The sequence below is a fragment of the Anabrus simplex genome, chromosome 5 (genome assembly GCF_040414725.1).
Source record: "Anabrus simplex isolate iqAnaSimp1 chromosome 5, ASM4041472v1, whole genome shotgun sequence".
Lineage (NCBI taxonomy): Eukaryota > Metazoa > Arthropoda > Insecta > Orthoptera > Tettigoniidae > Anabrus > Anabrus simplex.
Genome location: NC_090269.1, coordinates 444,007,825 through 444,032,428, shown reverse-complemented (window position 1 = coordinate 444,032,428; position 24,604 = coordinate 444,007,825). Strand labels below are relative to the sequence as shown.

General features: G+C 38.2%; 1 protein-coding gene across 1 annotated transcript in view; it reads right to left on the bottom strand.

Moving 5' to 3' along the window:
- Positions 1-6,973: 6,973 nt before the first annotated feature.
- LOC136875084 (uncharacterized) overlaps positions 6,974-24,604 on the bottom strand; it is a 79,845-nt gene continuing 62,214 nt past the window's right edge. The window contains exon 6 of the mRNA XM_067148817.2: positions 6,974-7,093. Within this exon, the coding sequence (XP_067004918.2) occupies positions 6,974-7,093 (120 nt within the window). The remainder of the gene's footprint in view (positions 7,094-24,604) is intronic.

The window sequence follows — 24,604 nt, the reverse complement described above, 5'->3', positions numbered from 1 at the left end:
ACCTTGCTGATCCCTTGGTACTGAAATGAGGAAGAGAGGGGTGAATTGTCCTCTTTACATTTGCCATGTATAGGACAGTGCACTTCGAATTGGTCAGCAGTTTCATAACTAATTGATTTTTACTGAGTCTTCGACGATTCGTCGCTCGTTCAGAAGGATTAAAAGTTGTCTACAATGACAATGGAGCAAATTTCACTGTCACAGATAATTTGTTTCAAACTGTTGACTAAAACTAAAAAGATAGAGTCCACAATGCAGCGAATACAGTAGAGGATTACCCCTCTAACCGCAGACTGGTGGAATGGGCGGCGGCAAAGTCTGATTCGGGTAGTAAAGTTAATTTTCAGCTGTATCCTCGGGGGAGATTCCCTGTGTTACGAAGAGATGATGACCCTACTGTGTTCGAGTGAAACTGTGGTTAATACCCATCATCCTACTTACTTGCCTGAGAAGCCTGAAGATCTCAACCATCTTCCTCCTTCAATTTTTTTCCAAGCCGGTGTCTCCATGGGAATACTAGATTTAGATCAATCGGATTCTGTGAACTTATGAAGGAGACTATGATTTCTACTACACTTGCGGCAAGATTTTCAGAAGAGTACCTAAGTCAGTTGCCCCAAAGGCACAATAAGATGTCTGCAAACACTGGAGAAGGACAAGTGGTGCTGGTTAATTAGTAATGTTTTATTTTACCTGGCAAGATTAAGGCCTTGATGCCTTCCCTTCCGTTTGATCAGGCACTAAAATATATATATTTTACATTGTATCACTTTACAATAATATATCTAATACTAATTAAATTAATAGTAATACAAGAACAATGAGTGATAAGTTTAAATTGAGATGAAATAAATTAGATATAATAAAAGGATAAATTCTTAAAACTAATATCCTACACGTAAGAGGTAGCACATAAAATTCAATACAATTTGACAAACAAATCAGGTAGGAATTTTAGACTAATCTTCTACCAGAACAATAGAATGTTCGTGAGTTACAGCATCGAGTTTACAGGTGATCCTTACTGGTCCATAAAATGGGAAGGAGATTCCACCCACAGCACGCAATTACCATCAAGGATTTATTGTAGATGGCAGATCTATGGGTAGATAAGCAAGTATAGAATTAATGCTTGCTTGTTGTTTTAAGGGGCCTAATACTGAAGGTAATTGGCCCTATAGGATTAATAGTAGAGCTGGTGATAAGGCTGTGATATGAAGATAGGTTAGAGCTAATGTGAAGAACTGGATTGACTGGCCATTATCATGAGTGCCGAAGGTTTATCGTTGAAAAGAGTTGGAAGAATTGCGAGGTTGAAAACATTGTCAGGTGAGGTGACTAGTCCACATCAGTGACTTGTGGAACTGTGAAGGGGGATGCTGACGACTCCCCCAGTAGCTTTCACTCTCATGAACTGTTTGACTCATCAGACTCCCAAAGGGAGTAGTCATAACCAGGGGTCGTCCACAAGTGAAACTGCCTAGTAAATTATGTTTGTGAGTTCCTTCAATGTTTAACTTCTTATTTTTGCAGATTATTTTAGGTGAGTGACTGAAATTAAATGATAGACAGATAGACCCATAGTGCCTAATGTATATTTATGCCACTCTTTCTAAATTGGGGAGGATGTGAAGAACAATATGTTTTAAATATTCGATTTCGTATCTCTTCGAAATTACTGTCAATGAGCTTACGAACAATGAGTGTGTATTCCTTGATATTATGACAACATGTCCACTGTTTCATGTGAATATAAAACTGACCAAATCTAAGTGATTTACAGTAAATAGGAAGTTCCTTTCATGTAGAATGAATGTTTCTCACAGGCTATGTGCTCTAGGGGTGAAGACTGTAAAATATTCTGTTAATGATATCTCCCTTATTAATCCTCCTATCAAAATAGTGTACATGAAAATAATGTTTTTAAAAATAGATTTCCAGTAAGTGAAATATTTCAAATGTTTGACCATGTATATCTTGTGAGAGAGTGAAATCGCTGTTTCAGTCTTCCTACAAACACCCCTTCAATTCATGGATGTCAAAATGATATTGAATCTAAAAGCTATCCATGGGTAAGAGGCTTTTAAATGTGGGTTGAAGTATATATTCTATAGTGTTTCAGCTACAAGAACTCAAAAACAGAATCCACAGTAAAAACTACAAAGCTAAGGGTATGCATGTATTATTATTATTACACTTAAAATGGATAATTATAAGAAAATGTTGCCAAAATAAGCAATGCATAGATACACAGTTGTTACAATTTCATTTAAATAGCTCTCAGACATTACTATAATGTACATGGCTTATCAGTCCATGGACAAGAATGATGCAGCTTTCCATGTTACTTCATCCTGCCCTACCAGATTCTTCTCTAACTAGTGAAGAGTGTGTTCCTCAGAAATTTGCTCAGTTGGGTATCAAGAATGAGTGGCCAGGCGTTGAATACTGCATACCAAGATGGATATGAAGGAATTTCAATTTTATCATATTAACAGACAGGTAACATTAACTGCAAAGTTGAACTATTTTAGTGATATGAAGAAGACAACAGAGTATATTGAACTGCCAGTGTTCTCCTGCTGGTTCATAATCATTCAATGCTGGGGATTACCATTCCATTGCTGTGGTGTGCCATGATGAACGTTTGTGACGTCATGTGGAACCGCTAAACATTTAAACTCCGATATAATTGATGTAATTATGCTGAAAAGCATGACTGATCTTGTAAGTAACAGATTTACAGTATGCAATTAGCACATATCTAGGTTACATTAGACGGGCAGTCTAAAGACATCAGGGCAGTACGCCCAGTCAAAGGTCTTAGGGAGAGCACTGTAGCTGAACTTACAATTACTAAATTCCTTTTACCATTCGAACCTCATGGCCTGCCCTCCCGGTCTAAAACCCTAGACTTGCTCACAAACTATATTGCTGAAATCCTGCACGACTGTTTCTTAACAGGTAACAATAATGTTGTTACAATATTCCTTCAGTTTCAGATTTCATAGAAAATTTATACAGCTGTTCCAGTACCTACAGCCACACAATCAGGTCAGGTGATACCAGTGTTGTAATATCATGGTGCAAAAAACAGTCAACAATTGTGCCATTAACTGGTTTTTAAATGCAATACAAGGTGACTTTTTCATTTCTGCGAAATACTTAACCATCTTACTATCTACATAAGCCCTGTAAATTCCATGCCCTAACAGGAAATAAGAATAGTACTACCCTATGTTTATCTATGCGTGCTATCTCAAAAGCAATGGTGTAAGGAAGCCTTAAGCCTATTGTGACAGTTATGCCATACCTTGAAACACTGTAATTTTAGTTTGCATAATTCTAGCAATTTCAATATTATAACTAGGTGCGAGTCAAACTTACTGATGAATAAATGTTGTATTGCTACCTGGATGAGTAACTCTCAGGTCACAGGATTGGACTCAGTACGGAGGTGGTGTTTACATATCCTTCTAGGTTGAATCAATTTTTTGTGGTAGGGACATATTTAAGGCATTCTTTAATTACGACTACTGAGTACTTGAAATTGCCCCAATTCTCCATCCTGCAATGCCATCAGCATTGCCAACAAGCTGTGACAGTCCTGAGCAAGCCATAAATTGTTCAGAGGAGTATGAATAATCATCATCCCCCTCCCATAGCTCTCCTAAATTAGTTTTTTAATGACCTCCACAACAGTTGGATGTTCTGCTCATTTTTCATTAATAAACTCACAAGAACTCAACAGAAAATTTGATACTAGCCCAGACCTTAGACATTATTGTACAAACTTCACTATCAGGAAGTAAACAAATTCATTAATGATTAATAAATCAATAAAAAAAGGAAACAAATAACTTAAGTGGAAGGAGAAGGAACACAGCACAAGTAATAGTAGAGAAACAACTAAAGAGTTGAAAAATCCCGTAAAAATTCCCTCCACGACAACTCACACTTCATATAATTAAATGAAAAATGCAATTATCTGGATAATGTGTCAGCAGGTATTTTCGTAGTATATACTTCCGAGAAAACTTTTTACTGCGTAGATCACAAGATTTGTGAACGCCCTTCAGTATGTGTAAGCAGGTGTTGCTGAAGAGTACATTAATGAGAAAACTTCCTACCGCACTGTATGGGTACGCTCATGCTTCCGAAGGGTCGACTTCAGAGAAAACTTTCTACCGCATTCATTACAGGAATGTGGACGCTCTCTGGTATGCGTAAGCATATGTTGCTGAAGCGTCGATCGTTGTGTAAACCTATTCTTGCACTTACAACAGGAATATGGACGTTCACCGGTATGTGTACGCATATGTTGCTGAAGGGCGGACTTCCCACGGAACTTATGATCACATTGATCACAACAAAGCGGACGCTCACCAGTATGTATAAGCAAGTGTGCCTGAAGTGTGGCCTTCTGGGTAAACTTCTTAAAACATTGACCACAAGAATGTGAACGGACCCCAGTATGTATAAGCATATGTTTCTGAAGGGTCGACTTCTGGCAGTACTTCTTCGCGCATTGACCACATGAATGTGGACGCTCGTCAGTATGTGTAAGCATGTGATTCCCAAGGGTAGACTTCAGAGAAAACTTCTTATCGCATTGACTACAGGAAAATGGACGCTCACCAGTATGGGTAAGCATATGTTGTCGAATATGCGACTTTTTCGAAGACATATAACCACATACCTCACAGCAGTGTCGACGCTTGGCATTATGAGCATGCAGGTGCTTACGAAGAGCAGATACGTTGGTAAACATACTGCTACATTCATTACAACAGAGTGCCCATTTTGTAGTGGGATGGACCGGCCCTTCATTGGAGTGAGCTCCGGTCAATAATGCGACATTCTGAAGTCTAGAAAACAAAAAAGTTATTATATTTTCCATGTAAAGTAACTAAATCTAATACAGTAAGAAGAAGCAAACACTATATATGTACCAAAGTAAAGCATAGCACCCTAAATCTCAATGATTTCACATAAAGGCTCTAAGAAATAATCCGAAATAATTTTCACTTGCTAAAATGGCTGTATCAGTTTGTAATTAACCACAGCACATCCATATAATTCAAGAGAGGTCAACATGGTAGCAATGATAGTGAGAATGCTTCTCTTAATGATTTCCTTATATGCTTCCTTCAAGTTTACTTGTAACTGAAACTCATCACATTTAGGATTCATCCTTAGAGATCTTACAAGTTGAAAAGATTTCTCTATTATCTACAGGTACACTGCCAAGGGCTTCTGGACAAATTGACATCCACTTTCTGAGACACACGTGTGTACTCTAAAGCAGGAACAAAGTTCAGATTGAAGTTCCTTAGCATCTTCAAATGTGCTACTATCTGTCAACAACAGGTCATCAACAAAAAAGGAGGAGGCAGTAATGGGGTGAATTTCTCCGCATTTGTCAGAAATTTGAACTAGAAACCTCGTAGCAAGAAAGGCGGCAGAACTTGTAACAGAAGTAAGGTGGTAGTCTTTAATCTCTGCATCATAGAGTGCATGCCACAGAATGTAATAAAGATTCCAGTGGTGGTGATGTAACACACTTCTGTACATCTTAGCAATATCAGCTTAAAGAGCAACAAGATAAGTTGTGAACCTTAACACAATAGACAGGAAGTCAGGCTGAATTTTATGGTCAGCCATTAACAGATAATTCAATGCTATAAATTTCAAAATTCACATCCTCTGTCAAACTCAACTCCATGCTTGGTTGTCATGCTAGAGTCATTGAGCTCACAATGGTGGGGTATATAAAAGCTTAATGAGTTAGAAATCTTATGGGATGCAATTTCCATGTGTCCAAATTCACTGTATTCACACATGAAAATTACAGACTGCTGTTTCAAGTCCAAAAATCTACCAAACATATTTTCAATGTGTTTGAGCATTTTAACACCTTAATGCTTAGACTCAGCTACAGGTGACACTTCAAGATGAATAGGAAATTTGCCAACAAATCTGCCAGAATCATCCATGTGATCATTATTCAAAAAATGTCCTAAACAAATCATTTCTTCAGGGGTAAAAAATAGTTGATGGGATTCCTCAAGCTTCCAAAACCTTTGCAATCTTGTTTCAAGGGAATCAAATTTTACAAGGCTGGCACCCTGAACTTTGGCATTAATCTTAACTCAAAACTCAAGGATGGTTCTTTGTATCTAATTTTAATTCTTTGATTTTGTATGCCTTTACATAATCTTCCCTCTCCTTTTGTGTGAGGACAATTGTGACGTCAAGTGCCCCTGGTAGACGTAAACCTTTTTCCATTTCTTTGTTCATTGCCCTTTTAATTTACTCCTTGTAGCGGTATGTCTGCTTCGCTCCAAACTAGGCATTACACCAGGAAGTTTGTCTTGGTAACAGAGAATAATAGCAACAGATTTTGTGATGAAAAAGAAAGGCAAGCAGGAGCTTAAAAGAGATTAATATTGTTCAACAACATCAATCACAAGAGTGATTTTGAGAAGGAGAATTCCAGGTAATAGGAATGTTCCCTTATAATCTTCAAACTCCAATAAATAAGAGAATCAAAGCACGTAAGTTCTAGCCAACCACAAATCTTTTACCCTTTATCCCATGTGTGCCTATGTTATTAATGCATGTTCAAGGGCCCTGGGTCACAATTTTTTAATTATGTGTTTGTATATATTAGTAATAGAAATACTGGGCTTCTTTTACCAGTTTCCTTAGTTACTGCCTTAATAAATATGTGTGACTTCATCTTATCATTTCTATCAAGTAGACTAGTGTATTGATGTTTAGTGTAGATCCTGAGCTGACGATTATTGATCTATTCTGAATCATGATCACGGCTGATTTATCTAACAAATTAGGTAGCTGGGTACAAAACTTACAACGTAATGTACATTTGGACCAATCTTGTAGATAAGCTTCTTGGGGATTAAAAGCCATACAAAGCCATACAAATCATGAACATGTACAAAGCCTTTGTTCAACCCTTAATCACATACACGTCATTATCCTGGATCTCTGCCTCCTTAATCCAATACTTAAGATATATTAAAGCTTGAGCACCATGCAATCTGATTAGCTTAACAACAAAGACCAGAAACTAGAATCAGAGTAATCAACAAGCTTTATACATTCCCTAAAATCCTTTCCCATCTACACTCAATTTGCCTTCTATATTTAAAAAAGTGTGCTCTCCCACAACTCACATAAAGTTTTAGAAGCACTTAGCCTTTCCCATCTTGCCACTGCCAATCTTACACACAAACCAGCAACATAGAGTACGCTCTCTGCATATCGGCCCGATAGCCCTTAATTTTTTAAGTCGTACCTTACAAATCGTCGCCAGTGCGTAGTGGTAAACAATCAAAGACCCCAGTGGGCTGTAAAATCATCCGGTGTCCCTCAAGGGTCTGTTCTAGGGCCCTTCCTGTTCGTCTTGCATATTAATGACATATCTTCCACACTTCAGTATTGCAACTACCACTTATATACTGATGATGTGCAGATATACAAACACACCACTACAAACAATTTACATGAAACTGTTCAGCATATTAATTCGGATATTCAAAGGCTTACTGCCTATGCTAAAAAAATCACCTACTCCTAAATAGTCGTAAAACACAAAGTATTATCATAGGAAACTCTAAATTATTACATGTAATAAGCAATATCAATCCTCCTCCAATCATAATCAATGACATTGCTGTATCGTACCTTAAAAATGTAAGTAATCTTGGAATCTCCATCAATGAGAATCTGACCTGGAATTAACACATAACAAATGTATGTAGAAAGGTTCATGCAGCTCTATATCCCCCGAAACGTCACAAGAATAATTTTTCTCAAAACCTTAAATTAAAAATAATCGAAGCACTACTATTCCAATTTTAGACTACTGTGATACGGTACTAGTCAATCTAAATGCTGAACAAGCTTTGAGACTTCAGCGAGCACAAAAATCATGCATACGATTTGCCTTCCAACTGCGACATGACGCTCATGTTACACCATATTTCAAAACATTGGAATGGCTACACATAAATGAACGAAGGAATTTTCACCTAATGACACTTGTTTACCAAGTGCTCTCGACGAACACTCCTACTTACCTCTCTTCTAATTTTCGTTTTCTTTCCTCATTCCATGAAATTAGTACCCGTTCTGGTTCCCTACTTGAAATTCCACTAAGTCGAACAAATTCCTTCAATCATTCCTTTTTAGTTACCGCATCGAGACTCTGGAATACACTCCGAATGGACATTCGGCACCTTACTTCCTCTCATAAATTCAAATCTGCCTGCCGAAAGTTTCTGCTGGGAACATAAAACTGCGTTGTGTGAGTCATTGTGTGTATGTTGTGTGAATGAGTTCTCTTCATTTATTATTATTATTATTATTATTATTATTATTATTATTATTATTATTATTATTATTATTATTATTATTATTGGTTCAAGTTTGTGGGTTACTGTAGTCACGTCCTAGTTCGTGAACCATGGGCAACGGCTGAGTGGCCTAGTAAGTGGTCCTGAGTGTCGGGATACCAGTTGCTATGGAATGGGAGTGGGCATCTCGGACATATTCTGAGTCATGGCCCTCCTTGTGCTCAGATGGCTAGGACTATACAATCCACCGGTGGTCCATAACCCGTTAGAGGAGAGATCCTCACTTGGGCTATGTGCAAGTAGGGTAGCATCCTGCTTCATGAATTTACCGAGATCAGAACATTTTAAGCAAGCCTCGGACCTATGGGAGTAACGGAGTCCCACTCCCATTTGACAGGCGAGGGACTCCTTGGAAACAACTTGGCGAACGAAATGGAATTCGATGGGGAGCTATCAATATTAATGGGGCTTATGGAAGAAGGAAAGTAGAACTGGCTGAGTCAGCAAAGAGGATGCAACTGGATGTGCTAGGAGTAAGTGATATTCGGGTAAGGGGAGATAACGAGGAAGAGATAGGAGATTCTAAAGTGTACTTGACGGGTCTTAGAAAGGGAAGGCCAGAGTCTGGGGTAGGGCTCTTTACCAGGAATACCATTGCACGCAACACAGTTTCTGTTAAGCACGTAAATTAGCGAATGATGTTCACCATTTCAGTTCTAAATTCATCTGTTCCTGCTGCCTTATGAGAATGGAGTTTATTTACCATCCTTCCCACTTCTTCAAGCATAATTTCACCAAAATCATTTTCCTCCTCCCCATGAGCTTGTCTGTTCACAACACCACCAGGATGATTTCCTTTTACATTGAGAAGATGTTCAAAATATTCCCTCCACCTCTCCAGTGATTCCCTGGGATCTATTATGAGTGTCAGTTGGAGGAATTAGGACTAGAATTGTCTCCGTGTATTCACCATGTGAGGGTGCAGATGAGGATGAAGTTGACAAGTTTTATGGAGCATTGGGTGACATCGTGGTCAGGGTCAACAGCAAGGATAGAATAGGCCTAATGGGCGATTTCAATGCGAGAGTTGGGAATAGAACTGAAGGATACGAAAGGGTGATTGGTAAATGTGGGGAAGATATGGAAACTAATGGAAATGGAAAGCATTTGCTGGACTTTTGTGCTAGTATGGGTTTAGCTGTTACGAACACATTGTTCAAGCATAAGGCTATTCACCGCTACACATGGGAGGCTAGGGGTACCAGATCCATAATAGACTATATCTTAACAGACTTCGAATTCAGGAAATCTGTTAGGAATGTACGAGTTTTCCGGGGATTTTTCGATGATACAGACCACTATCTGATCTGTAGTGAACTAAGCATCTCTAGGCCTAAGGCAGGAGGGTACTCGGAATGAGGAGATAAAGGCTAATTTAGGAATGAACTCGATGGATGAAGCTGTACGCATAAACCGGCTTTGGTGGTGGGGTCATGTGAGGCGAATGGAGGAGGATAGGTTACCTAGGAGAATAATGGACTCTGCTAGGGAGGGTAAGAGAAATAGAGGCAGACCAAGACGACAATGGTTAGACTCGGTTTCTAACGATTTAAAGATAAGAGGTATAGAACTAAATGAGGCCACAACACTAGTTGCAAATCGAGGATTGTGGCGACGGTTAGTAAATTCACAGAGGCTTGCAGACTGAACGCTGAAAGGTATAACAGTCTATAATGATGATGTATGTATGTTATTATTGTTATTATTATTATTATTATTATTATTAGTAGTAGTAGTAGTAGTAGTAGTAGTAGTAGTAGTAGTAGTATTGTCACATTAATTGCTGTACTGATATGTAGGCCTAACTTAGTCTTAGAATTATCTGTCCGTAGTATTATTTCTTTTTAGAATTTCTATGTCTTACTTTTGTGCTTACATTTTTAAATTTTATTGTTTATAGTGCTTAAGTGTAAGAGAGGGCCGTGAGCCCTAACTTCGCCACAAATGTAAGTCAGGAATAAATAAATAAATAAATAAATAAATAAATAAATAAATAAATAAATAAATAAATAAATAAAATGTTAACAACAAGCCTCTGTTACCATATATAGATGTATGATACTACAGAGATCCCAACCTAATCCCAGAACGCTTGTAACTGCTAGGAGTTGGATCAAGATTGTCATTACACAAAGTATGAAGCAGAAATTCTAGAAATTGGGCAAGAATTACATTGTGTGGGTAAAGCAAAGACCTTACCTGTACATATATTCATACTCCTAAACTTATGCTTTTTGTTCTGTAGCATATAGTACACTATAATGTTGCAGATTCTTCAATAACCTTCATCCCTTAGAGTGTTAACTCCACCTCAACTGTAGAGCAGGAGGCTAGATGAAATGGTAGTTTAGGGGTAAGTATACAATTTAATTTCTGTATAATAGCGATAGTAGCCATTCTATTGAAAAATGCTACATAACTAAACGTCTAAAACATAACTGTCCTGAAATTTTTTTCCGAACATGAGTTTTTGCCCAGGCTATAATAACACAAATAGTCATGGATTTTAAATTTCACTGAATTGTAAAAAAATAGCTGCATGAAATGTAAAGAAACCTGCAATGCACATCTCAATAATCCATGCTTATTAATCACTGCTCATTAGCTCGCACTCTTTAGTAACTGCTCATAAGCCCTTGCTCAATTGCACCCTGATCATATGCAATTGCTTATTACCCCCTGCGCATTAAGTCTTGATTAATGACCACTTGCTCATTAGCTACTGTTCACTGCTGATGACCACGCAGTTTTCAACAGGCTTACCCCGAATCTAGGAAGTTTTTCATACTTGGAAGAAGGATGGATTTTTGTACCATATTTAGAATCAGATCACACCATATCAGCCTAAGTTAGTCTATATAAACTTGGTATGCTACTAAGTATTTAATTTCACTTCTGACTGTCATTCTTAGATCATACTTTCAGGCTGATGGCCATGCAGTTTTGCAAAACTCAAAAAGCTAGTGCTCTCTCACCTGAGCTACTCAGCGTAAGTTAGTCTGCAAAGATGTGAAATGCTGCTATGTTTCAACATCACCTCTGTCAACCAATCCTTAGATCAGTCAATTAGGCTGATTACAGTGCAGTTTTCAAGACTTGAAAGGCTACTCAGTACTTTGAGCCACTCGTAAACATTATGGAATGCAATTAGAAATCTCTAAAGTTCAAATATATATGCCGAAAAAGTTAAAATCAACAAGTGAGTGACTCCGTGGGCGCTCAGCTCTGAGACTCTGAGATCGACCACCAATATTTCCAGTACCTTATCCCATTGACAATTTCCCTGTATTAGTTCGCTTACTACCACCTTGAGTGCTGCCAAGTCCTCCATGCTAAATTTTCCGCTGGTATTTGGGCCTGGGTTTAATTCCACCACGCCCCTCCCCCCAATAACCAGCAGCACCGCTTCACCTATTTTTACTCCTTCATTTCTTAACACCCGTCCTTTCTTGTTCTCCTTCCTCTGCTTCACCTGCCCGGTAGTGCTCAAGGCACGCACTTCACTCCTCGGTTGCTCAAGCTAGACCGAGTTATTTTATATATTTTTACTTTCGTGTGCCATGTATTATTTGTTTTAATTATTATATAATAAACACTTTCGTTTTTTTATCGGTGTTATATTATAGGAGGGGTAGCATCTTAAATTTTACCCTTTTAATATAATAGGATCGAGTTCAGTTCATGACTTCGTCTCTTGTCAGTTTATGACCATGACCACGTGGACATCATAGGTACGTGTTTCTATTTCGTCCCGTTAACTCAGGTTGATTCGAGCTTCCGCTGATTTTTTATTGTTTTCATTTTTGTTTATCTTTCCGCCTGTGTATGCTTTGTTTTCTCCGGCTATTTATTCCTCGGTGCTCATCGTGTCCAGATCTGCCGCGGGCATGCGAGAAGAATAACATGGGGCTGGTCTAACAAAGTAACATATAGTATTCGTCGTGGAAATTACAGGTTCTCATACTGTTACGGGTGCAATGCTTACCATACAGAAAGTGGGTTAGCTACTCACATATTTGATTGCATGACTCATCCTGTTTTAAAGCTTATTCTTCCTGTCGACAATGAAGCAGAAATGCACATTTGAGAATTATTGGTAAGATCCCGTTCCGTTTAATGTTTCTGCAGATTTTTAATATTTTACGATGTCAACGAGATTTGTCACAACCGTATACTGACTATATTCAGAAGCATACGACATTTCTCTGTCATACAGAGTTGTATGTGTTTTCGATGATTTGTCATTTTTAACATGTTCCACGGACCAAACTGTACTTTTAAGCGAATGAGAGGGGATAGCTCATCGTCTTAATTTACTTATATAATCTCCAGATCCTATTGTAATGCCACTAGACGATATGGTTCTGCATGATGAAGCAGGTGAATGAACCATCTGCAAACAAGCTATCTCATTTACACCTGGAAACATGGTTTATTTCATTTTTTTGATTCTCGATTGAAAGAATACACATTTCTTTACCTAAATCTGTAGTTTTATAGCAAAATTTCCAATTTTGACCAAGATCGTAGAGGTCTATCCTGGGTAATTTAGTGTTGTCTTTAAGGAAAAAAATCGTTAATGACAATCACATAGTTTTCAAGAAATATTTTTCTGTAACATTCAAGAAATATTTTTTTAATATTTCAATCTGAAAATTTTATTACACTTGTATATATTGAATTTTAAAACTTCATACATCGAATGAACGCCTAGCATTTGTACTATAAGTGTGCAAAGTTTAATTCAAATTCCCGTTATGGTTCCATAGATATAGAGTAATTTACAACATGCATGCATTCCAGGTGTATCAGTAGTAGGGCAAAGGGGTTCCCAACCCCAAGCCAATCAGAGGCCGCGGAGCGGGTCACGCGACTGCTGACTCACCAGCGCGGGAAATTTGAATTCTACGGGAGGTCATTGACCATTAGTAGTGTACCTAGGCTGATTCCAACTCCCCGGTCATTAACCCGAGGTCAATGACCCCTATTATAGTAGGGCAATGATGAGTTGCGGATTTTGCATAAGAGAGCGAGCCTAACATTACAGTCGCCATATTGAGAGGCCTAACCTTACTTTAACGACTAGTTCCTCTTCCCGACGCATAACAGAGCGGGCCTAACCTAACATCCACCATCTTGAAGGGAGTATCCTTACTTTTACGGCGAAATGCCCTTCCCGTCGCCTAAGAGAGCGAGCCTAACCTCATATCCGCCATTTGAAGAGACTATCCTTACTTTTATGGCAAGATGCCCTTCCCGACGCCAATTGCACAAGATGGCGGCTATACACAGCTCCTTATGAGACGGCCTAGGGCGATTGCTCAAGATGGCTGCTACACATAGGCTCTTATGAGACGGCCCAGGGACGCTTGCGCAAGATGGCGGCTTTTCTTATGATACGGCCTAGGGGCGCTTACGCATGATGGCGGCTATACACGGCTTTTTATAGAGAATGATGCCGGCCATGGGCGATCGTACAAGATGGCGGCTATACACAGATAGTTATGGGACAGCTATGGGCGATTGCGCAAGATGGCGGCTATACACAGGCTCTTGTAGGACGGCCATGGGCGATTGCACAAAATGGCGACTATACACAGGCTCTTATGGGACGGCCATGGGCAATTGCACAAGATGGCGGCTATACACAGGCTGATATGGAGAAAGATGAAGACTTTTTGCAACACACCAGAAAACCCGAAAAAAAGATCTCCCGAAATTTCTTCTAATGCAAAGTTCAGGAAAATGATTTATAATGGTACACAATATATATGTGTGCGGAAAAACTCTTTCCTCGTCTCACTGTATGACCTTTTATCTTTAACATCACTCGTTAGGTACTTCCCCGGGTTCATTTTAGACTGAAAATACGTAATCTTTCCCCCACATTGGACTCAAAACTCACGCTTGACTACATAATTCGAAGAGAAATCCCCGCTCCGCATATAGAATATAAAATCTGCATCCCGCTACAACTTCAAATCCGTACACAGTTTCTACACGTGACGAATATCTACATCTATAAGAAAAGTGGGGAAAAGGAGAGGAGGAATAAGAAGAAGAAGAAACATAGAATGTCCAGAGGTTATCGGTGAGTGAAATTGTATATTTTTATCATAATAACTTCACATGAATACTGCATTCTTAATTTAGTTTATAAGGTTTCAGTGCTCGAGACACCACCCAAATTTCCACTAAAACTCCCGATATTTTTAGTACAATCTACCGATATACTATTTGTAGACCTGGCAGCACTGCTGTAGTATCCATTAGAATTCCCAATTCTTTTACTAATTCATATCTTCCTAAACCAGTGTAATCCGTTTTGTATTCAAATAGCACTGTCGATTTATTCCTTGATATTTTGTTGTTCCTACTCCTATCAGTCTGTAATTTTAAGCATCCTAACGAGTGGTGACAGTTCCATACAACTTAACATCATCGGCATACATTGGACATTTGGAGTACCTGATGACATTTGTTAAGTCATTAATAAATATTGCGAAAAACAGAGGCCCTAAATTGGAACCGCGAGGTACACCGGACGTAAATCTGAATACAAATTTTTATTTGGAGATACGTCAAAGTGGTAACATGATATTAATTTCAAAACCTCACGGGACAGGACACAATTCTTGCAATAGTATATCGTGATCTGGTTTATCAAAGGATTTTGAAAAATCAGTGCAAATAACACCTGTTTGATTCATATTTTCCATTCATTTACAAATATCGTGAGTAAAATTCGCAAGATTAATAACTGTGGACCTTCCCGTGGGAATGAACTAGGTTGAGAGGGCAAATATTCGGCAATAAATTATTTTTTTCGCCGAGGTACATGAAGTTGATGCAGGTCTATAATTTTCCAGCTTTGCACTGTCATCACAGTTGAAGATAGAGCATACTCTGCTAATCTTCCATAAATCCGAAAAATATTTGAATACTTATAATTAAATTATATATTTTACGCAAAAGCTTCATGAGTACTTCAGAGCATCCTTTTAATACATACACAGGTAGACCATCTCGTCCACTTGACTCACTCGATTTAAGATTTTTAATTGCCTCCCGATACTCACACTTGCTGATGCTACACATCTGCAAGTGTGAGATACATTCAATGTATCTGTCTCAGTAATAACGTATGAATATGCTTGGTGTGAATAAACACTTTAAAAACTCAGTATTGTTGTCTGCAATCTCCTTGCTATTATTTAGTGATATTCCAATAAATGTCACTGAATTTGAAAGCATATTTTTCTTCTGCTGCATTTCATGAAATTTCAAAAACTTTAGGGCTAGATCCGAAGTTTTTTCAGATTCGGCAACATATTCTTTATATGCATATTGGATTAGAGATTTATATTCTCTTCTGATGTCCTTGTATTTCTTAAAACGATGTTCCAGATATGTAGATCGCTTTCTGTGATATTCTTTCAGCATTAATAAAGTATACCATTGATATACTAATATAAAAGGTTTGACTGTGTAATAATACTACTAGAGATCGGTCGATGATACTTACGTGTGGTACAATGTGTTCCAGTTTTCATTTTCACGCGATATGTTGGAAAAATACAGAGGGACATCATGGCTTATTTTCTGTAACGTTGTAGATTATTAGTAAGTACTGTGCAGCAATTATGATTGCTATAAGAATGAATATCAGAGTACTTAGACTAAATTACACTACGGACACTCAAGTACGTAGAATGCGATGCTAAATATGATTTAAACTAGGTGTAGTTCTGCATCATTTGCAAGAGGATTATACGTACTAATATTTCACAGCGGGGATGATAGGCCGAATAAGTGACCAAGGGATAATTTTCAGTCACAGCCGCAAATTAAGTTAAGGCTTATAAGATTTTCGTCTTCTTCGTGTCCAACTAATAATAATAACAAAAACGTTCGTTTTAGTGACGTAAATTGTGTAAATAACGAGTCGTACGATATAAACTTCATCATGATCCGTATTGACAAACGTTCACATTATCAAGGAATTGAAATGAACATCCACCTATTCAATACCATTTAGTATGAATTTAAATTACTTATACACTGGTACCGCTTTCGACGCCATTATTGGACATCTACAGCCACAGACTAAAATTGACAACATGTAGTGCGATGTCCAACCAAATGCAATCAAATTAACACTTTATTATGAACATATTAGAAATTATATTACACATGAGACAAAAATATCTGCAGGGTAATAAAATATAAAATCCACTAGTCAAATTTCGTCCAGTGTGATATTGCCATTTATAATAATTTAAAATGATCAGTCCAAATAAGTAACCCCTGCAGGCTTACATATAACATTAAAATACTGATGACATTGGAGCTGACAAGTTACACTGGTGTTTGAAGTCAAAATATTCGTCTTGTGGGCTTAGCCGCGCCTACTCTCCTCTCTAACTAACCCTCCTTTCGTCCCTACCTTGATCAGTTCTTTGTTGCCGGTTATATGTTCATAGTTTGATATCGTTAAGGGGTTAGTCTCATATTTTAATTAGTTACTAGTTCCTTTCTATCACACAATTTTCTTCTCCTTTCAGGCCTATTTGCTCGGCACAAACCTTATGGACAAACATGTGGTCAATTAAAACTTTGACCCAAGTTCGTTTGGTTTCTCAAGCTTATCTTGTCAATAATTGATTACCCGAACTATTTACCGTGGTGTTTGAATCCGAAGCAAAGGCTGTTCAAAAACGTTGTCTACTTAAAAGGTCTAACTCACCTTGAAAATTACTTAAAGCAAGATAACATCAACCACTACGAACTGATTTCCAAACAGAATAGGCTGCCAGAAATTTGGAAGGAATTCAGCATTGTTAGGGAGTATCTAGAATGTGAATTAGACTCAAAATCTAGCGAAACTCACTTTGGGGAGCATGATGAATTTGAAAACAGATATCATGCAATAGTTGCTAGGATTCAGGAATTGCTTTGCTCATTTGAGAGACCCACAAGTCCAAGCAATGCATCCATTATTTCTGATAACTCTACTCGGTCCAACTGTAGCTTGAAGCTCCCTCCCATTGAATTGCCTGTTTTTAAGGGAGATCTGACAAAATACTTGAGTTTCAGGAACACCTTTCAAAGCTTAGTTATTAACAATACCCGCATTGACAATGTGCAAAGACTACACTACCTATTGTCGTCTCTTCAAGGCGAACCAAGGGATTTGTTAGATAACCTATCCATATGTGCTGATAATTTCAATGTTGCTTGGAATTTAATTGATGAAAGATACAATAACAAACGATTGATTGTTTCACAGCACGTAAAACATTTGCTCAATCTCCATAATTGTACTAGTGGATCATCCGTTGAATATCGCAAATTGATAAACCAAGTAAATCTAATCTTAGTGCTGTTGACAATTTAGAGGGTCAGGTTCCACTACATGAAATTTTGCTACAGGAATTGATTCTAAGTAAGATCAAGTCCAACCATAGAAGTGAATGGGAAAAAAAAATTTGCCTCCACTGATATTCCCACACTAAATAATTTGATTGATTTCTTGGAAAGAAAATGTCATACATTAGAGCTAACAGAATGCAAGAAACCTGTCATAGAGCAAAAACGAGACTTAAAATCCAACCTAAGAGCCCTTCATATTACCAACAATAGCACTTCCTTGAATTGTAGGTTTTGCGAACTTGATAATCACAGCATTTCTGATTGTAGAAAGTTCAAACAAGCAAACATTGATCATCGTCGCAAGTTTGTGAGGGAAAATAAACTTTGTTATCTTTATTTTTCCGCTTATCAAGTTTCTAAACAGTGTAAACAAAACAAATGCTCCCAGTGTAATGGGCCCCACAACTTATTGGTTCACAAAAAACAAGGAAGTCCCAATAATAACAATAATAATATGAATTCTACAAGTTCTGCAATTGTTTCACCCACTGCCATGAAGGTTGTTACAGGACTAGGTTCTAATGTTTTGCTGAGCACAGCGTGTGTAGGAGTAAAAAATAGCTCAGGAGAGATTGTACTAGTTAAAGCTTTGTTAGACTCTGTGAGTCAATTATCCTTTGTGACTTCTGATCTTGTCAAGAAGCTTGGTATCTGTACAAGGTCTTGTCGTCTACCTATTATTAGTATAGGCAATGCGAATGTGTCTCCTGTAAGTTCCACATGTAACCTTGTTTTATTCTGAAATGTATCAGATTATACATTGAAGTTGAACTGTGCAGTCGTGAACACAATCACAAGTCCACTCCCTGTGCAGGAAATTGATTGTTCCAATTGGGTTATTCCTCATGATATTATTTTGAGTGACAGGACATTTAATCAGACCTCTACTATTGATATTTTGCTAGGTGCTGATGTCTACTATGAAATTGTGTCTTCTAATATTTTGCATAAGAAGGGTTATCCCGCCTTATTAGATTCCGAATTTGGTTGGGTGCTATAAGGCACTTTCCCTGAGTCGTGCATTAAAAATAATGCCAAGGCTCGTCGTGCCCATCTTGTAAAACTTGACTCTATTGACACTAAACTCCTAAGGTTCTGGGAGCTTGAAGAACTTCATCAACCAGTTCTTACTCCTGAAGAAAGGGCTTGTGAAGAACATTTTGTGAATAGAGTTCAAAGAGATGGTTCTGGTAGGTTTGTTGTCAAACTTCCTATTCGTGCGGAAGTGCCACCTGTGGCTGAGTCTAAGCATAATGCTTTTAGAAGGCTTAAACAGATGGAAAATAAATTTGCTGAGCTTCCAGACTTGAAAAGGAAGTACGTAGATTTCATGCGTGAATACAGTGAAATGGGTCACATGGAAATTGCACCTCCAGGGACCTCTAACTCTTTAAGCTCTTACATGCCCCATCATTGTGTGCTCAAGGATTCTAGCACTACAACCAGGTTGAGAGTTGTTTTTGATGGACGTTGTGAATCATCAAATGGGATAGCATTGAATTCTATGTTAATGGTTGGTCCTACTATTCAGCCTGATTTGCTGTCCATTGTTTTAAGGTTCAGAACCTATTTTGTTGCTCTTACGGCTGACATTGCTAAGATGTATAGATGTGTGCTAATTCACCCTGACAACAGAAATCTTCAGAAAATTGTCTGGCGTGAATCTACTGATGAAGAAATCAAGGACTACCGTCTTACTACTGTCACATACGGTACAAGGTCCGCCCCTTTTCTTGCTACGAGATGTCTAGTTCAGCTTGCTGATGAACACAAGGAATCTCACCCTACTGACTCAGAGATCATTCGCTCTTGCCTTTATGTTGACGACCTGCTGACAGGTACTAGTTCAGTTGAAGAAGCTAACGAGCTTCAATCAGAAATCTCTTCTGTGCTTGATAGTGCACATTTTCATCTTAGAAAGTGGACGTCAAATTGTCCAGAAGCTCTTGCCAATGTCCCTGTAGAGGATAGCGAAATGTTGTCAGCTTGTAACCTCACTAAGGATGAAGCTATTAAAACATTAGGTATCGTGTGGCATCCTAAATGTGATCAGTTTCAGTTTCAAATAAATTTGAAGAAAGCACCTAAGGAAGTCACTAAGAGAAGCATTCTCACCATCATTGCTTCCATATTTGATCCCTTGGATTGTTAGGATGTGCCGTGGTTAAGTGCAAACTTATCCTGCAGTCTCTTTGGCAGTTGAAAATTGATTGGGATAATGTGTTAGAACCTTCATCTGAAATTATTGAAATCTGGAATGCTATCTACAGTGAGCTCCCCTTGCTTAACGAACTCAGAGTGCAAAGGAATGTAATGCCTTTTGCTAAGAACAATGTTATTGAAATCCATGGCTTTTCTAACGCTTCAGAAGCTGCCTATGGTGCTTGTGTGTATGTTAGGACAGTATCTGATGATGATAAGGTATCAGTGATCCTGTTGACTTCTAAATCGAGAGTTGCTCCATTAAAACAGCAATCTATAGCCCGTTTAGAGCTTTGTGCTGCTCTATTGCTTTCTCGTCTAATGAGTAAGGTCACTGAATCGCTGAAATTGCACATTCCTTTCTCCACATACTGCTGGACTGACAGCACGATAGTTCTGTGTTGGTTACAGAAACCCGCCAATTATTGGAAAACCTTTGTCGCTAATAGAGTTGCTGAAATTCAATTCCTCACTTCAGTCTCAGATAGGAGACACGTACCTACCCACAGCAATCCAGCTGACCACTTGTCTCGAGGTGTTTAACCCTCACAAATGTTTTCTCTTGATGTATGGTGGCATGGTCCCTCCTGGTTGCACGAATTGTCCCCAGTGTACCCTGATTTTGTTGTTAGTAATACACCATCTGCTGAGAATGCAGAATCGAAACCCTCTTTGAGAGTCTTGCTAGTTAACATGCACCCACCTGAGTTAGAGAAGTTTTCGTCCTTTCTCAAACTTAAGCGAGTTTATAGCTATGTTCTGAGATTTATTACCAATGTTCGCTCCACTAAGGATGCTCGTGTCATTGGTCCACTCACCCCTGAAGAATTGAGGATTTGTGAAATGAAAATAATAAGTCTGATGCAAGCTAGTGAGTATGGAAAGGAACTTCATGACTTGAGGTCTAATAATGTAGTTGCCTCTTCGAGCTCATTGAAAACTTTGAATCCATTCCTCGATGATTACGGGTTGTTGAGAATTGGTGGTCGACTCATGAATTCTCAGTTGGAATACAATTAAAAACACCCCATCATTCTTCCTCCGAAACACATTGTTACTAAATTGATTGCTAACATGAACATGAGATGCTATTGCATTCCGGCCCTCAGGCTGTATTGTTTTCCTTGCGTAACAGATTTTGGATTCCACAAGGGAAGACAGTTGTTCGTGGTGTAATCCATTCATGTTACAAGTGCTTCAAGAGCAAACCTCCACTCACCACTCACATAATGGGTCAGTTACCCTCGTATAGAGTTGAACCATCGTTACCCTTTGTTAAGGTTGGTCTTGATTATGGTGGCCCAGGCATCATAAAAGGTGATAACCCGAGGAGTAAGATAAAGTTTAAAGCGTACATTGCTCTCTTTGTTTGTCTTGTCACTAAAGCAATACATCTTGAAACTGTGAAGAGTCTAACGACTCAGGACTTCCTCGCCGCATTTAAAAGATTCACGGCGCGTAGAGGATTTCCAAATCTCATCTTGAGTGATAATGGCACACATTTTGTTGGAGCCAACAATGAGTTATTAAGATTTATTAAGGATAGCTCTACTGAAATAGAAGAATATTCATCTAATTTGAATGTGAATTGGAAGTTTATTCCACCCTCCAGTCCTCATTTCGGCGGGCTTTGGGAAGCTGGGTAAAGTCCACAAAATCACTTTTAAAGCGGACCCTAGGAAAATGCATTCTTAATTTTGAAGAGCTGAGTACTCTTTTGTATCAAATTGAGTCTGTGTTGAACTCGAGACCTCTCTGTTCAATGACTGCCGACCCCAATGATCAATGCTATTTGACACCTGGACATTTTCTAGTAGGGAGACGATTGACCTCTATTCCCTCTCCAGACATATCCAACAGCTCCCGCTCCTGTCTAGCTAAATGGAAATTGGTGCAACAGCTGTATCACGATTTTTGGCAGAAGTGGTCAAAGAAATACATACAATCACTTCAACAAAGACGTAAATGGTCTTCTGTAGGAAAGTGGACTCCAACTGTGGGAGATTTAGTGCTTCTATGGGAGGATAACCTTCCTCCTCTGGATTGGAAAACTGGTATAATCTGGGACCTCCATCCTGGTTGTGACAATATTACTCGTGTGGTCAGTGTAAAGACTAAAACTGGTCTTTTGCGCCGTGCCGTAGTGAAATTGTGTCCATTGCCCAAGGATGTTGTATAGTTGTATATTTGTATATGTTGTATCTGAGTTTTCTTTTTTTCATTTGTCTGTGATGAACATGAACACCTGACTTTGATTTTGAGTGTTGAGATCCCTCAAAAGGGGGAGTATGTTGCGGCGTTTTGTATTGGTATTCACCTGCCGCATTTCATTTTGTCACAGTTGGCAATGTGCTGCTGAGTACAGACAGACACTGAACATGGCGACCGGCAGCAGTACACGTGTTTTGGTGTACCTCTGAATTTGTTGTACATACGTGTAAATATGCAGTGTTTAATTCATGTGTAATAAATGTTTGAATCACCTACTGAGTGATGAGTTTGTCTCTGCTCGTTTGAAGCAGTCTGGTCCTCCATCTGACTTGTTTTAAAATTGTATTTGTGTGCCTATGGAACTGAACCCTGTTGTCTGCGGCCGATATGTTGTTTCGTCGTTCCTAACACAAAATTTTGAAACAAGTCAAATGGAGGACCAGACTGCCCCAACAAACACATCACTCAGAAGGTGATTCACATTTATTATTACACATGAATAAAACACTGCATATTTACACGTATGTACAACAAATTCAGAGGTAACCTAAACACGTGTACTGCTGCCGGTCGCCATGTTCAGTACATCATAATTTTGTATATTCTTAGTGTGTACTGTAGTGACAGTGCTCTCCAGAACATTATTGTATGTCGGGTTTTACTGACTGAGTTGGTGTCATTTTGTAGCGATTTGTATTTCACTTGACTGTGATTTCTGTAGTTGCATCGTAGTGGGCCTTCTTTCCAAAGTTGGACAAAAAATAATTCCCTTGAAATTGTCAGATAGTTATTAATTCGCTGTTCGAATATAAGATAACAGAAACGTAATGATTACTTTTATATTGAAGAATAGTTTAACATTTCATTAAAGGAAGACCTAACTAGAATTTTATTAATTTATGACTTGAATGCATAACGCAGCAAGCAATTGGCAATGGTGGAACACAAAATTGAAGATAGTTTGTAAGAAGTATTATGGATTGATAAAGTGTTTACGGCCAGGCTGTAAGGCCCAACTTGGCAGTTTCAATGCGGGCTCAGTCCGGTGGTATTTGAAGGTGCTCAAATACGTCAGCCTCGTTTCAGTAGATTTACTGGCATTTAAATAACTCCTGTGGGATTAAATTGCGGCACCTCGGCGTCTCCGAAAACCGTAAAAGTAGTTAGTTGGACGTGAAGCCAATAACATGATGTTGATTATATTTAAAGCTTATCTTACTGGGAAAAAGTAATGCTAATTTCAGAATTTTACAAGACATCAGTGTGTCCGGATTATGTCCAGTTTGTTTTAAATCAACTCTACGGATTTAAATAAATTTAATTGCATTTGTCGATCTTTATTTCCATGCCAGTATCAGGATTTCGCTTAGGTACTCAAAGCTCACCTTTTTGAATAAAATGCTGTTACTGAACATGCTAATCTTAACAAACAACAAGTTTCCATGCAGAAGACAGAGCCTTTATACCAGAGCAGTCTTACCTATAAGAAACGTTGACACAAATAATTTATGCAGTTCAGTGTAATGTTCACCAAAATAAATAGCTAGTTTAGCAAATTCTGCCCCATTTAGTTATGCTGGTCTGAGCAGATAAGAGCACATTAGCTGTGGAATCTCGGAACATATGTTTCCTGCTTGTAGCCTTGAAGAATATCTCTTTCATAGTCCACATTACCAGAACCCTTGCGAATTTTATCAGCAGTACAACACAGCCTATGCCTAGATTATTCAAGTAACTTGAGACATCAGAGATCAAGAGAAATACAGGATGTTTCCATATACATTCTGGTCATAATTCCCATATACATTCTGGTAATAACGGAGATTTCCTACTTTGGATATATTCTGTGATGTTTATGCGACTCACCTGTGAAGGAACTTGGGAATTTAACAATTTAACAAAAAAAACTCACAAAGGCTAATTTGGTAAAATTATTCGTGCAACAATGTAGTAACATAACTAGCAACAGCATTTTCAGTTCCATCTGTACAAATCTAAATCTTATCTCCATCTAGACATTGCCTCATCGTTCATAGAAAATTTTCATAGAATGTTCTTGATGCAATTTGACATTGAAGATCTCTTGTCAGGTATGTTTGTATATATTGCTTGAAATGCGGATTCATTTATTGAGGCACAAACAGTAATTGTACCTAAATATTTAAAGAAATTTTCAACAGAGTTAGCAATCCCAAACTTGCTTAATTTTCTAACCTGTCACCTCCTTTATGCTTGCTAGTACTGCAGTGTTTTCATATACACTACAAAAGTAGCATTCAGATATAAATGTAATTCAAATTTCTTTTGTAAAGTGCATG